The 12,943-nt window shown below is 47.1% G+C and overlaps 1 protein-coding gene across 1 annotated transcript in view; it reads left to right on the forward strand.

Moving 5' to 3' along the window:
• The window catches only part of CEBPZ (CCAAT enhancer binding protein zeta), a 118,317-nt gene that overhangs the window by 76,917 nt on the left and 28,457 nt on the right, over nt 1-12,943 (forward strand). Inside the window, exon 11 of the mRNA XM_063917575.1 lies at nt 3,864-3,964. Coding sequence (XP_063773645.1) covers nt 3,864-3,964 — 101 coding nt within the window. The remainder of the gene's footprint in view (nt 1-3,863; nt 3,965-12,943) is intronic.

Below are 12,943 nucleotides of genomic sequence, written 5' to 3' on the forward strand. Positions count from 1 at the left end.
TCTGATAGAAACTCTCGCTCCCTTCTTTTCAAAGCTACTAATATATATATGCAGGCTGATAGGACGGGGGGCCTTCTGGCCCGCCTTATACATTACGATCGCCCTGGGACCACGATCACCCAGATGTCCGGAGCGGATGGCTCCTTTGTCGACACCACACCGGACATTGCGCTGTTATTCCGATCTTACTTTTCTGAGGTTTATAATTCTCAGTTGCAGCGCTCTACTTCTGATCTTTCACGCTACATGGGGGGTGTCCCGCTACCTGCACTCTCCTCTGAGGCCTGCGAGTTGCTGGAGGCACCTTTAACGCTCGAGGAGGTGACTGCGGCCATTGGTATGTCCCCTAATGGCAAGGCTCCGGGATGCGACGGAATTCCCTCCGAGGTATATAAGAATCATATTGATTTTTTTGGCCCCAAGCTGCATGCCCTATATTTAGATATATTTGCCAGAAACGATCTCCCCCCCTCCATGTCAGAGGCAGTTATAATAGTGATCCCAAAACCCGGTAAAGACCCCAAATCTCTGGACTCCTATAGACCGATATCCCTGATTCCCACCGACGCCAAGATCCTGGCAAAGATACTGGCAATACGGCTTAACACAGTGATAACCTCCCTCATTCACCCGGATCAGACTGGCTTCATGCCAGGAAAGTCCACGTCTATTAATTTACGTAGATTGCATACCATTTTACAGCTCCCACACGGACTCCCTTCTGACTCGGCTGTGGTCTCGCTGGACGCGGCCAAGGCCTTTGACAGCATTGAGTGGGCTTATTTGTGGGAGGTGTTGGCTCGTATGGGATTTGGACCCAATTATATAAAATGGATTAAACTACTGTATCAACATCCGAGTGCCAGGATCTTGGTGAACGGTTATGTATCCCCATCTTTTCAGTTGACCCGAGGTACTAGACAGGGTTGCCCCCTGTCCCCTACGCTGTTTGCCTTGGCCATAGAGCCCCTAGCATGCTTGATTAGATCACACCCGGATATTGTGGGAATATGTACAGGATCACGTGAGGATAGGATAGCTCTTTATGCCGATGACATGTTGCTGTTTTTGCAGGATTACACCAGGTCAATGCCCATCCTGCTGCGTGTGATAGAAAGATTTGGAGATCACTCGGGCCTTAGAATTAACTGGCCTAAATCATACATTATGCCAGTCATAGGCCCCCCTCCTACTGTTTCCAAAATCCCCCTACCACTGTGTTGGACGGTACAGTTTAAGTACCTTGGAATCCAAATAACTAATGACCCTTCTGATTTTCTCCCCCTGAATCTGGATCCGACCATGCAGTGGGTCATGGGCAAATCTAAGACTTGGTGTAAGCTTCCACTAACGGTCTCTGGCAGGGTTAATCTCATTAAAATGATTATACTGCCTAAACTCCTATATATTATTCTTCAATCCCCGGTATATATCTATCCAACATTCTTTAGAAAATTGAATAGCGTTCTGTCCTCACTGATCTGGGCTAATAAAAGACCTAGGATACAGTTAAATACTCTTACCAGACAGAGATCTGACGGTGGCCTGGCTCTACCTAACTTTCAGATATATTACTTCGCTGCTCAGCTGACTCATATCACTATATGGGCACAAAACTCTGAGACCGACTCTCTACATTGTGAGTTTATCCGTTGTTACTTTCCCTACCTCTCTCCTATGCAGGTGCTACTGAGTGGGAGCATAGCTAGGTTTCTTCCCCCTATCATTTTTCAGGCCCTAAAGATTTGGAGGGCCCTGAGAGACCTCCTGAGATATGACGACCTAGACCCGGATACTCCCCTGTGGTACTCTGACTGGCTCCCTGAATTGCATGCGCTTGAGGGGCGGGAGGTGTGGGCTCCTAGATCGGTGATCTCTGTCTCTCAACTTTATCTAGATACTACATTAAAATCCTTTCAACAGCTGAGGGATGAGTTTGACCTACCCAATTCCTACTTCTTCAGATACCTCCAGCTTCGTCATGCCCTCCAGACCCAATTTGCTGAATCACCCCCGCGAATCCTCCCATTTCCCATCAAGACATTTGTGACCACTTTGGGTCAGGCTAAGATGGTCTCACTTGCGTATGGATATCTTCTCACCAAGCTCCATGCGGACCCCTTGACGCGTCTCCGTGGAAAGTGGGAGGAGGATCTGGGTCCAATAAATGAGGAGGATTGGGTCCTCGCTTTAGAATACCCTGCTAAGGTTACTAAGTCCCTTAGATATCAACAGATTCAATTCTTCATTTTACACAGAACTTATATGACTCCAGCTAGACTGGCTACGTTTGGCACAGGCAGATCTCCTCTCTGTCCTAAGTGTGGGGGGGCGGTGGGAACATACTGGCATTTAGTGTGGGACTGTCCGAGGTTGGGGGTGTTCTGGTCGGGGGTCGGGTCAATTCTGGAGAGTACGGGGGTGCCTGGCGGACTGCTTACCCCACAATTCTGTATATTGGGAATGGGGTGCCTTGCTCCTGAGTCTGGTTCAATGGGTCTCTATGCTCTAAATGTATGTGCCTTGGCTAAGGTTTGCATTGCAAGAGTGTGGATGGCCCCTAAAGGACCGTTAATATCTGCACTTAAGGCCTTAATTAATGACACTATAATTAAGGAGAGATATGTTTACATGAAGCAAAACGCATCAGCTAAGTTTGAAAAAGTTTGGTCTCCATGGCTAGATTCCCCCCACTCTCATCCTGTTCCCCAAATATAGTAGACACTAAAGTGCAAGCATGTCAATAAATTACTATGACTGAAGTGTACTGAGACGATGACGGTTGGGCCCTGTGAGCCCACATGCTCACACACGTGTATGACTAGTGGAGCCCTGAATCAAAATACTCCTTAATTTGCCTCCCTTGCCTTTTTCTTTGGTTGTTTGTTATTTTTCTATAGTTTAGATTACGGGTTTAAATATAAAAAATAAATGAGGACTAATATAGATGGGTGCGGATTTTGTAAGTCATGAAGGTTAGAGCATTAGGAAATCCTAGTATACATCTATACTGAAAATGTATTGATACTTTTTTGATGTAAGATATGTGTAAAACGCGACTTGACATATTTTGAATAGATGTAATGCTTGAGACATGATTATGCTCTGCAATGTATGTACCTTAATCTCCAGACTGCTGAATAAAAATTACTTTATAAAAAAAAAAAGTGTATTAACACCAAGGGATTGAATAGGATATCAATTATCTTTTTTTTTTCCCCTATATAATTATTAAAACAGGAGTCTATTTGTATATGAATAGCTTTCTCTATTATTAGTCACTATATATACAGGTTGAGTATCCCATATCCAAATATTCCGAAATACAGAATTTTTTGAGTGAGACTAGGATAGTGAAACCTTTGTTTTGTGATGGCTCAATGTACACAAACGTTCTTTAATACACAAAGTTTATTACAAATATTGTATTAAATGTCCTTCAGGCTGTGTGTATAAGGTGTATATGAAACATAAATGAATTGTGTGTATGTACACATACTTTGTTTAATGCACAAAGTTATTAAAAATATTGGCTAAAATGACCTTCAGGCTGTGTGTATAAGGTGTATATGTAATATTAATGCATTCTGTGCTTAGACTTAGGTCCCATCGCTATGATATCTCGTTATGGTATGCAATTATTCCAAAATATGGATAAATCCCATATCCAAAATACCTCTGGTCCCAAGCATTTTGGATATGGGATACTCAACCTGTAATGTGTATATATACTTTCAGCATTCACTGTAATGTATTGATTTTTAGATAAGTTACATTTTACTCAGTAATGTAGCTAGATTGTATTGTAGTATAATGTATTTTGTTTTCCTCACCTTTTAATACATGATTTATCAAAATAATAGATACTTCAAAAAAGTGTCTACTGATAAACAGAAGTTTAAGCGTAATGATGATGAAGAGAGTTTAGAAGACGTGGATGATGATGAGTTTGAAGAAATTCTTGGTAAGTGCGTTTTGTTTTTGTTGAAACCATAACTGATGCCATTCCTTTTCAATAGAAACACAGATTTCTGGAAGGTATCACAAGAAGTGCATGTCTTAGGATTTGGCTAGGAGGCTAGCATGGTCCTATATCAATATTCACTTACCGTATATACTCGAGTATAAGTCGACCCGAATATAAGCCGAGGCACCTAATTCTACCACAAAAACCTGGGAAAACTTATTGACTCGAGTATAAGCCTAGGGTGGGAAATGCAGCTCTAGCCGTACACAGCCCTCAGTGCCAGATATGCCCTCATAGTGCCAGATATGCCCCCACAGTGCTGCCAGATATGCCCCCACAGTGCTGCCAGATATGCCCCCACAGTGCTGCCAGATATGCCCCCACAGTGCTGCCAGATATGCCCCCACAGTGCTGCCAGATATGCCCCCACAGTGCTGCCAGATATGCCCCCACAGTGCTGCCAGTTATGCCCCCACGGTGCTGCCAGTTATGCCCCCACAGTGCTGCCAGATATGCCCCCACAGTGCTGCCAGATATGCCCCCACAGTGCTGCCAGTTATGCCCCCACAGTGCTGCCAGATATGCCCCCACAGTGCTGCCAGATATGCCCCCACAGTGCTGCCAGTTATGCCCCCACAGTGCTGCCAGATATGCCCCCACAGTGCTGCCAGATATGCCCCCACAGTGCTGCCAGATATGCCCCCACAGTGCTGCCAGATATGCCCCCACAGTGCTGCCAGTTATGCCCCCACAGTGCTGCCAGATATGCCCCCACAGTGCTGCCAGTTATGCCCCCACAGTGCTGCCAGATATGCCCCCACAGTGCTGCCAGATATGCCCCCACAGTGCTGCCAGATACGTTCCCTCCCCAAGTGCCAGGTATGCCCCACAGTGCTGTTACTTACCCCTCCGTCGATCCCGCGCTGTCTTCTGGAGGGACACGAAGCACACAGCGTGCGCGGCTCTCCTGTGTCCCTCCTGCATCTTCGGCGGCCGCGGCGGGTCTATTATAGGAAGTGCCGGTTCGTGATCAGAGGTCACGAACGGGTATTTCCTGTAATAGAACCGCCGCTGCTGCCGCCGGAGATGCAGGAGGGACACAGGAGCGCCGCGCGCTGTGCGCTCCATGTCCCTCCTTCACACTGCTCTGCCTCTGCCTGCACTGACTCGAGTATAAGCCGAGGTGGCTTTTTCAGCACAAAAAAAAGTGCTGAAAAAGTCGGCTTATACTCGAGTATATACGGTACATAGAATTTTAAGGTATTTTAACAGCTAAAGAGTGTTTTTCTCTCCCAGTAGAGCTTAATGTAATATGCCAACTACAGTGTCTTCAAGCAAATACATCCCTGAGATTGTTGTTGGACTTGGTATAGTTTTCCCCTATTAGCAGTATTGTCATGGGCTGTGTGCTGGAGTTAGCTACCGCAGTGAGGTCATAACTGGCAATTTCCACTCTTTGGTTGAGTAATTGTTACATTTTATTTACTAATCTAGGGGTACAGCCATCAATTGATATGGCTGCCCCTGGGGTTTGTATCGATTTTAGAGAAGAAGAAAAAATAATTTCAGAGATATTTACAGAAGCACTTAAAGGATTGGGTTTGTCTTAATAATGCCACGTGAGACCTCAAAATGTGTATTTTCTCTTGCATCTATGGGGGACACTGGAGACCTTTTTGGTTGAGCCGAGGAGGCTGAACACCAAAGAGTTAATTTGTTTGAAACAGCAACTGCAGCACAGGCTACTCATCCCCTATAGCCCCAGCAACCAGTTTTTTTTCTTTGGTGCCCATGGAGACTGGGCACTTTTTTGGGGGGCTGCATTCTGGCAACTTTTTTATTTGAACTAGTAGGGAAGCACAGTGTCTGCCAGGTTGTCTCCACACACACACACTAGACCATCAGGAACAAAATCTGTAACGGGGGCGCTGTATTAAAAAGGACAGGTCTCTGTCTACCAGGGGGCTGAGAATTCCCCTAGTTCTCTCCTCTCCAACCCTTTGGCACACCACCTGCCTAGGCTGCCTGTCGAATGCTCCCTCTCTCCTCCTACTTCAGCGCACTGGGCAGCCATCTTTTTAAGTTTACTGCTTACTGTCAGAGGGACACAACTCCTGCCTCTTCGGATACCTCTCACCATGGGTTTTAATTAGAACTTTGTGGTTCCCATAGCAACATTTTTAAGGGGCCCCCAACTCAGGTCTCCAGAGAGAGCGTGGAAGGGACACAAATAGTGACAGCAGGGACACAGAGAGAGAATAGGTACAGAGATAGGCAGCAGGGACTTGGGGGAAGAAAAAGGCAGCAGGTGCGTAGAAACAGAGTTGCAGCAGGGACAGAGAGTTGCAGCAGGGACGTAGGGACAGAGAGTTGCAGCAGGGACGTAGGGACAGAGAGTTGCAGCGGGGACGTAGGGAAACGCAGCAGGAACAAAGAGAGAGGCAGTAAGGATGTAGGAATAAAGAGGCACCAGGGACATAGGGACAGAGAGAGGGGCAGCAGGGACATAGGGACAGCAGTATACTGGTGTTTTCCAAAATTGAGCATGCCCACTGAAAATGGGAGCATGTCAACATAATCCAATCTGCTAATGGTTTTCTCTTGCATCCTAGAGGATGCTGGGGTCCACATTAGTACCATGGGGTATAGATGGGTCCACCAGGAGCCATTGGCACTTTAAGAGCTTGAGTGTGTGGGCTGGCTCCTCCCTCTATGCCCCTCCTACCAGACTCAGTTTAGAAAATGTGCCCGGAGGAGCCGGTCACAGCTAGGGGAGCTCTCCAGAGCTTTTCTAGTAAAAAGTTATTTTAGTGTCCACCCTGCGGGGTCTGAGCCACTTACTCCGCTGACAGGACACTGAGCTCCTGAGGGGATAGATCGCTCCCCGCCACAGGGGATCACTCACCCCAGCAGCATGCCGCCTCCCCCCTACAGAGCTGAAGATTGTGGCGAGTAAGACACCAACCCCCCTAGCAAGCGGGGGGCCGGTGTGAAGATGGCGGCAGCAGGGTATGAGCGCAGTATTAACTGCGCTCCGGGATGGCTCAGCGGTACATAGTGCCGCGCGGTGAGGGGCGCCCTGGGCCAGCGCTTACACACTACACTGGTCACAAAGCCTGTCGGGGTCCCAGAATCTCAGCCAGCATCAATCCTCCGGCCAGTATAATCCGATGAAGAGCGGGAAGACAGCGCCATTTTGGGGACGGAGCTTCTCCTCAGAGCAGACCCAGCAGTGTTCAGCGCCATTTTCCTGCCTGCAGTGCTGATCAGGAGAAAGAAGGTCCCTCCACAGCAACTTCAGGTATCTCTCACGGTACCAGGGGGTTGTAGAAGGGGTAGGCTGCAATACGACTGTGTATCCTATTAAGGTGCACAGTCAGCGCTGACAAGGGGTCTCCCTTTGGTTACAAGCGCTGTGTGTGGGGGTTGGCTCCAATCTCTGTGTCTCTCTTGCCATTCTTGGGGGTGAAACTCTGTCTGCCCTCCCGTGTGTGTGTGTGTGTGTGTGTGTGGCGTGTTTTGTGGTCTCCTTTAGCTATGTCCAGGGACACTGTGTCATATGCTGCGGAGGATATGTCCTCCCAGGATGATCTCATTCCATGTAATCAGGATAGCACTGGTTTAGTACAGATTCCAGCAATGGAACCTGAGTGGTTTTCCTCTATCAAATCTTGGATTTCTCAGATTTCAGATAGGGTTGCAAGTAATTAATCCGCAACCCAGGTATTACAGAACTCTGTGGCAGTATGGCCCGATTCTGGTACCTCAGGACGCTCCGCTATATTCCCCCACAAACGTGCGCATGTTCATGTCTTGCAAGATGACACAGATACCGATTCTGATACCACAGACTGTACTGGGGATGTGTTGCGGTCGTCTTCCTCTCTTTCAAAGGGGGTGCAATTGATGATAGAGGCTATCGGGGATGTGTTGAATATTAATGATACCTCACCTGAGCAGGTTGAGGAGGCTTTTTTTACTGAAAATTGGAAAGCCTCACTAACCTTTCCTGTGTCAAAGGAGTTAAATGCTATATTTGAGAAAGCATGGGAAAACCCTGAGAAAAAAATCCAGATCCCTAAAAGGGTCCAGATGGCGTTTCCTTTCCCTGAGGAGGATAGGAAAAAAATGGGAAAGCCCGCCAAATGTTGACACATCTGTGTCCAGACTCTCAAAAAGGTGGTTTTACCTGTTTTGGGATCTACTGCCTTAAAGGAGCCAGCTGATCGAAAAATTGATAATACGCTTCGGTGGCCATATTACGTCCCACTATTGCTAGTGCATGGATTGCAAAAGCTATAGTAAAATGGTCAGGTACCTTACTTGAGGATTTGGATACATTCACGATTCAGTAGGTTTTATGGTAGCATCCATGAAAGACCTGGGTTCCATGGCTGCGGGGATCTCTTCCATGTCTGTTTCAGCTCGTCGGGGACTGTGGCTGCGCCAGTGGTCGGCCGACGTGGAGTCCAGGAGAAGTGTGGAGTCCCTACCCTACACAGTTCAGGCTCTCTTTGGGGAAGCTTTGGATGCGTGGATATCCACGGCTACAGCGGGTAAGTCTCCGTTCCTTCCCTCAGCTGCACCTGCTCTGAAGAAATCCTTCTCTTCATCAGCATCACAGTCCTTTCAATCTAACAAGCCTAAAAAGGCCAAGCCGTCCAACACCTTCTTTAGGTGAGGTCGAGCTTACAAGAGGCTCCTTTTGAACACGTAGTGTCGGTGGACCATAAATGGCTTACTCTTAAGGTCTTGTTTTTGCTGGCTATTGCCTCTGCTAGACGTGTTTCGGATTTAGGTGCCTTATCCTGTTGGTCACCTTACCTGATTTTACACTGGTTATCTGCCTAAGGTGGTATCCACCTTAACCAAGAAATTGTGGTTCCGGCGTTTACCTCTCCAGGTTTGTCATCCAAAGTGAAGTCTTTGGATGTGGTACGGGCTCTCCGTATATATGTGAAAAGATCGGAGTCGGTTCGGAAATCTGACTTTGTTTGTTCCTTTTTGGTTTTCATAAACGTGGCTGGCCTGCTAATAAGCAGATCTTGGCCAGATGGATTACAATGGTGATTGCACATGCTTATGTACAGGCTGGCCTTTCAGCTCCTGATACCATTAAAGCCCATTCTACTCTGTCTGTTGGACCTTCTTGGGCGGCCCGCTGTGGTGCGACCCTTGAACAATTGTGCAAGGCGCCTACGTGGTCCTCAGTGAACACTTTCATTAGGTTCTATGCCTTCGATACTTCCGCCTCCCAGGATGCTTCCTTTGGACGCCGGGTTCTTGTGCCCGCTACAGTGCGTCCCCTCCCATAAGGAACTGCTTTAGGAAATCCCCGATGTTATTGCCTGTGGAATACAGTGTCCCCCACTGCAGAAAAGGAGATTTATGGTAAGAACTTGCCTTTGTTAAATCTCCTTCTGCGAGGTACACTGAGATCCATAGGGCGCCCACCCTGACGCACTTAGCTTCTTTGGGTTAGTATGGCATTAGCCGCTGGTACCTTCTCCTGTCGTGAGAATGTGGTTCTGTATGGCTACTAACTGTTGTCGTCTCTTATCTACCTGCAACTACATTGGACTGGTTAACAAAACTGAGCTCCTGTGCACGGAGGCGGGGTTATAGAGGAAACGGCGCTATGCATCTTGGGAACAGTCAAAGCTTTTAGCCTGTTGGTGCCTCGGATCAAGATCCTACTCAACACCCCGATGTTATTCCCTGTGGAATCCAGTGTACCTCGCAGAATGAGATCTAACAAAGGTAAGTTCTTATCATAAATCTCCTTATACTGTGTACTCAGTCCCATTATACTGGATTTATTTGCAGGTATTGTACTTTGCCTGGCTTTATCGTACTAAGGGGGTCATTCCGACCTGATCGCACACTAGCTATTTTTTGCAACGCTGCGATCAGGTCAAAACTCGGCAGAACCCCCTAAGTCACTCTGTTGTTGCATTTGTACCATAATGTCTAACAGAAAGGGCAGTAACTCAGTGGAAGCTCCTGCATCATGCAGCGCATGCTCCAAGGATTTACCAGAGGGGGAAGTGTTGTACTATGTGTCATGCACCTCCTTTCCAGTCCGCAGCTCCTGGGTCTACTCAGGAGCCACCCTGGACTGCGTTCACAAACCTACTGGGTACTCTGGTAGAACGCCTTACCCCCCGTATGGGACCACCTGTGCCACTACAGCATGTCCCTATGGTTAATCTGTTTTGGGTGGAAAATTTATCTAACCAGCTGCAGCAATTAAATCAGTCTTTGGTTAGACAGAAATTCACTCCAGGTCACTTCTTCCTCACAGTCCACCTACATCTCTGATGTTTCATCTGAAGAGGAGGGGGAGCATATGTTCCTGTCAGACACTGAATCTGGTGTTACTGATGAGGATTCTCCGTTGTAGATTGATGTCCCTGACTTAGTGGTGACTATTGAACAAATCCTACAAATCTCTGATGATAAGGATTCCACTACTGTGGCAAAAAAAACTGATATATTTAAACGGTAGAAGGTGGTTAAAACTATGTTACCCCATTCTTACCATTCAGTGGACATCAGAAGGGAAACCTGGTCTACTCCAGGGAAGAAATTCCTTCTGCATAAACGGGCCTTGGATCGCTATCCTTTCCCTGCAGAGTTATGTAGCAAGTGGGAAAATTCACCACCAGTGAATTCCCACATCACCTGACTTGTGGTGTCATCAACTCTGCCTGTCACCACTATCACTTCACTGACGGAACCGACAAATAAGCGTGTGGAGGGATGCCTGAAATCTGTTTACTCCCTTACAGGAGCTGTGCGTAGACCCATTATTGCTGCCTCCTGGGCAGCAAAAGGTATTGAAGCACGGTTACAGGCATTAGAGGAAGAGCTGCCTGAGGATATATCTGACAGTGCCAGACAATACCTGTCTCACATTACCACCACCACCTGTTACATTCAGGAGGCGTCCTCTGAGGTGGGTGTGCTGGCGGCCAAGGCGTCGACTACGTCTGTCCTGGCCCGCTGTATTCTGTGGTTGAGGTCATGGAAGGTGGATCTAGACTCCAGAAAGACCTTGGAGGTACTCCCCTTCAATGGGGACATTTTGTTTAGTGAAGACCCGAATAAAATTGTGTCTGAGTTAGCAGCTGATAAAACTGCCTTCCTTCCAAATACTTATCCTTCTGCACAGAAGGCAAAAGGTACCACCTTTCGTTCCTTTCAGCCTCAAGGGAAAGCAAAAGGTCAGGCATACCCGAGACAATCTCGTGCTCCCAAAACCACTAAGCCCAAGGCCAAACAATCCCGTGTAGCCCATCTACCTGCTTCTAGAGACAAGCCTGCTGCATGACGGGACAGGCATCCCCCTGGGGGACCCCAGGGTGGGGGGCCGACTTCTGCAGTTCACCCAGGTCTGGTTAAAGACCACTTCAGACGCATGGGCACTGGAAGTTGTCTCTCACGGGTACGCTTTCATGAAACGTCCCCCTCACCAGTTTTGCACCACGGTTCTACATTCGGATCCGTTAAAGGCGCAAGTTTTGCAAATGATTGTCAGTTCCCTTCTGAGTACCGGAGTGTTGTTGCCGGTACCTCAGTCCCAGACATGGCTGGCCTGCGAATAAGCAAACCTTGGCCAGATGGATTAGAATGGTGATTGCACAAGCCCTATGCGCAGGCTACTCGGTCTGTTGGACATTCTTGGGCGGCTCGCCGTGGTGCGTCCGCAAAACAATTGTGCAAGGCGGCTATGTGGTCCTCAGTGAACACGTTCATTAGGTTTTATGCCTTTGATACTTCCGCCTCCCAGGCCTTTGGACGCCGGGTTCTCATACCCGCTAAGGCGCGTCCCCTCCCTTGAGGAACTGCTTTAGGACATCCCCAATGTTTTCCTGGGGAAACCAATGTATCCTGCTGCAGAAAAGGAGCGTTATGGTAGACTTACCATTGTTAACTCACTTTCTGCGAGTTACTTTGGTTCCACAGGGCACCCACCCTGATGCACCTGGCTTCTTTGGGTTTGTATGGCATTAGCCGCTGGTACCTTCTCCTGTCGTGAGAATGTGGTACTATGTGACTAACATCTACCTTCTCTCTTGCCTGCTCCTGCATTGGACTGATTAACAAAACTGAACTCGCAGTGCCTGGAGCCGGGGTTTATAGAGGAGGTCCCAATGCATCCTGGGGCAGTCTAAAACTTTAGCCTGTTGGTGCCTCTGGATCAAGATCCACTCTACACCCCAATGTTTTCCTGTGGAACCAATGTACCTCGCAGAAAGTTAACAATAGTAAGTCTACCATAACTCTATTTTCTTTTTATCCTACATGTTTATAATTAATAGACACTGGTATTTTTATATTTTTTTTAAATTCTGTTTTTATTGAAATTTTTTAATGTATACAATGATTGCAAACATTTTTACTGTCATTAGACTAAAGGTACAAAGCCGTGAACAATCAGCAAAGAAATGAAAGACTGGTCAATGAGATACATCACATACACGCTATAGTTTAAAGAACCCGTATAGGAAAAAATAAGAAATAAATATAAACACAAGAAGAACAAGAAGGAAGGATGAAAGAGGGTTGTGTTGTGGGATAGGGTGAGGGGATGGATCTACTGTCAAGAAATAGATCCCCTGAGCAGTAATTATAAGGGAAAAGGGATCTATAAATTCGAAAGAAGACTCTGATTACTTGTCTGGTGGGATTGCGGACATGTAGGTCTTATATGCAACCGAGGTCTTTTATATTTCAGCCTGGGGAACCAGGTGCTCTCGTGAAATCATAAGGTTTATCTGTTGAGGATATTAAGTTATCTTTTACTGACGTAAAATGAACGATTTTGTGGAATCAATATTTACGTATGGGGAGTTTAGGTTAGTTCCAGAGTACCGGGATAACTGAGCATACTGCATTACTGGCAGAGTAACTTTTTCCTGTACTTTGTCACCAGCAAAGAAGAGTAACTACAGGAAGGCGGAGTCTGTGGGT

This window comes from Pseudophryne corroboree, chromosome 4 (genome assembly GCF_028390025.1).
Source record: "Pseudophryne corroboree isolate aPseCor3 chromosome 4, aPseCor3.hap2, whole genome shotgun sequence".
Taxonomy (NCBI): domain Eukaryota; kingdom Metazoa; phylum Chordata; class Amphibia; order Anura; family Myobatrachidae; genus Pseudophryne; species Pseudophryne corroboree.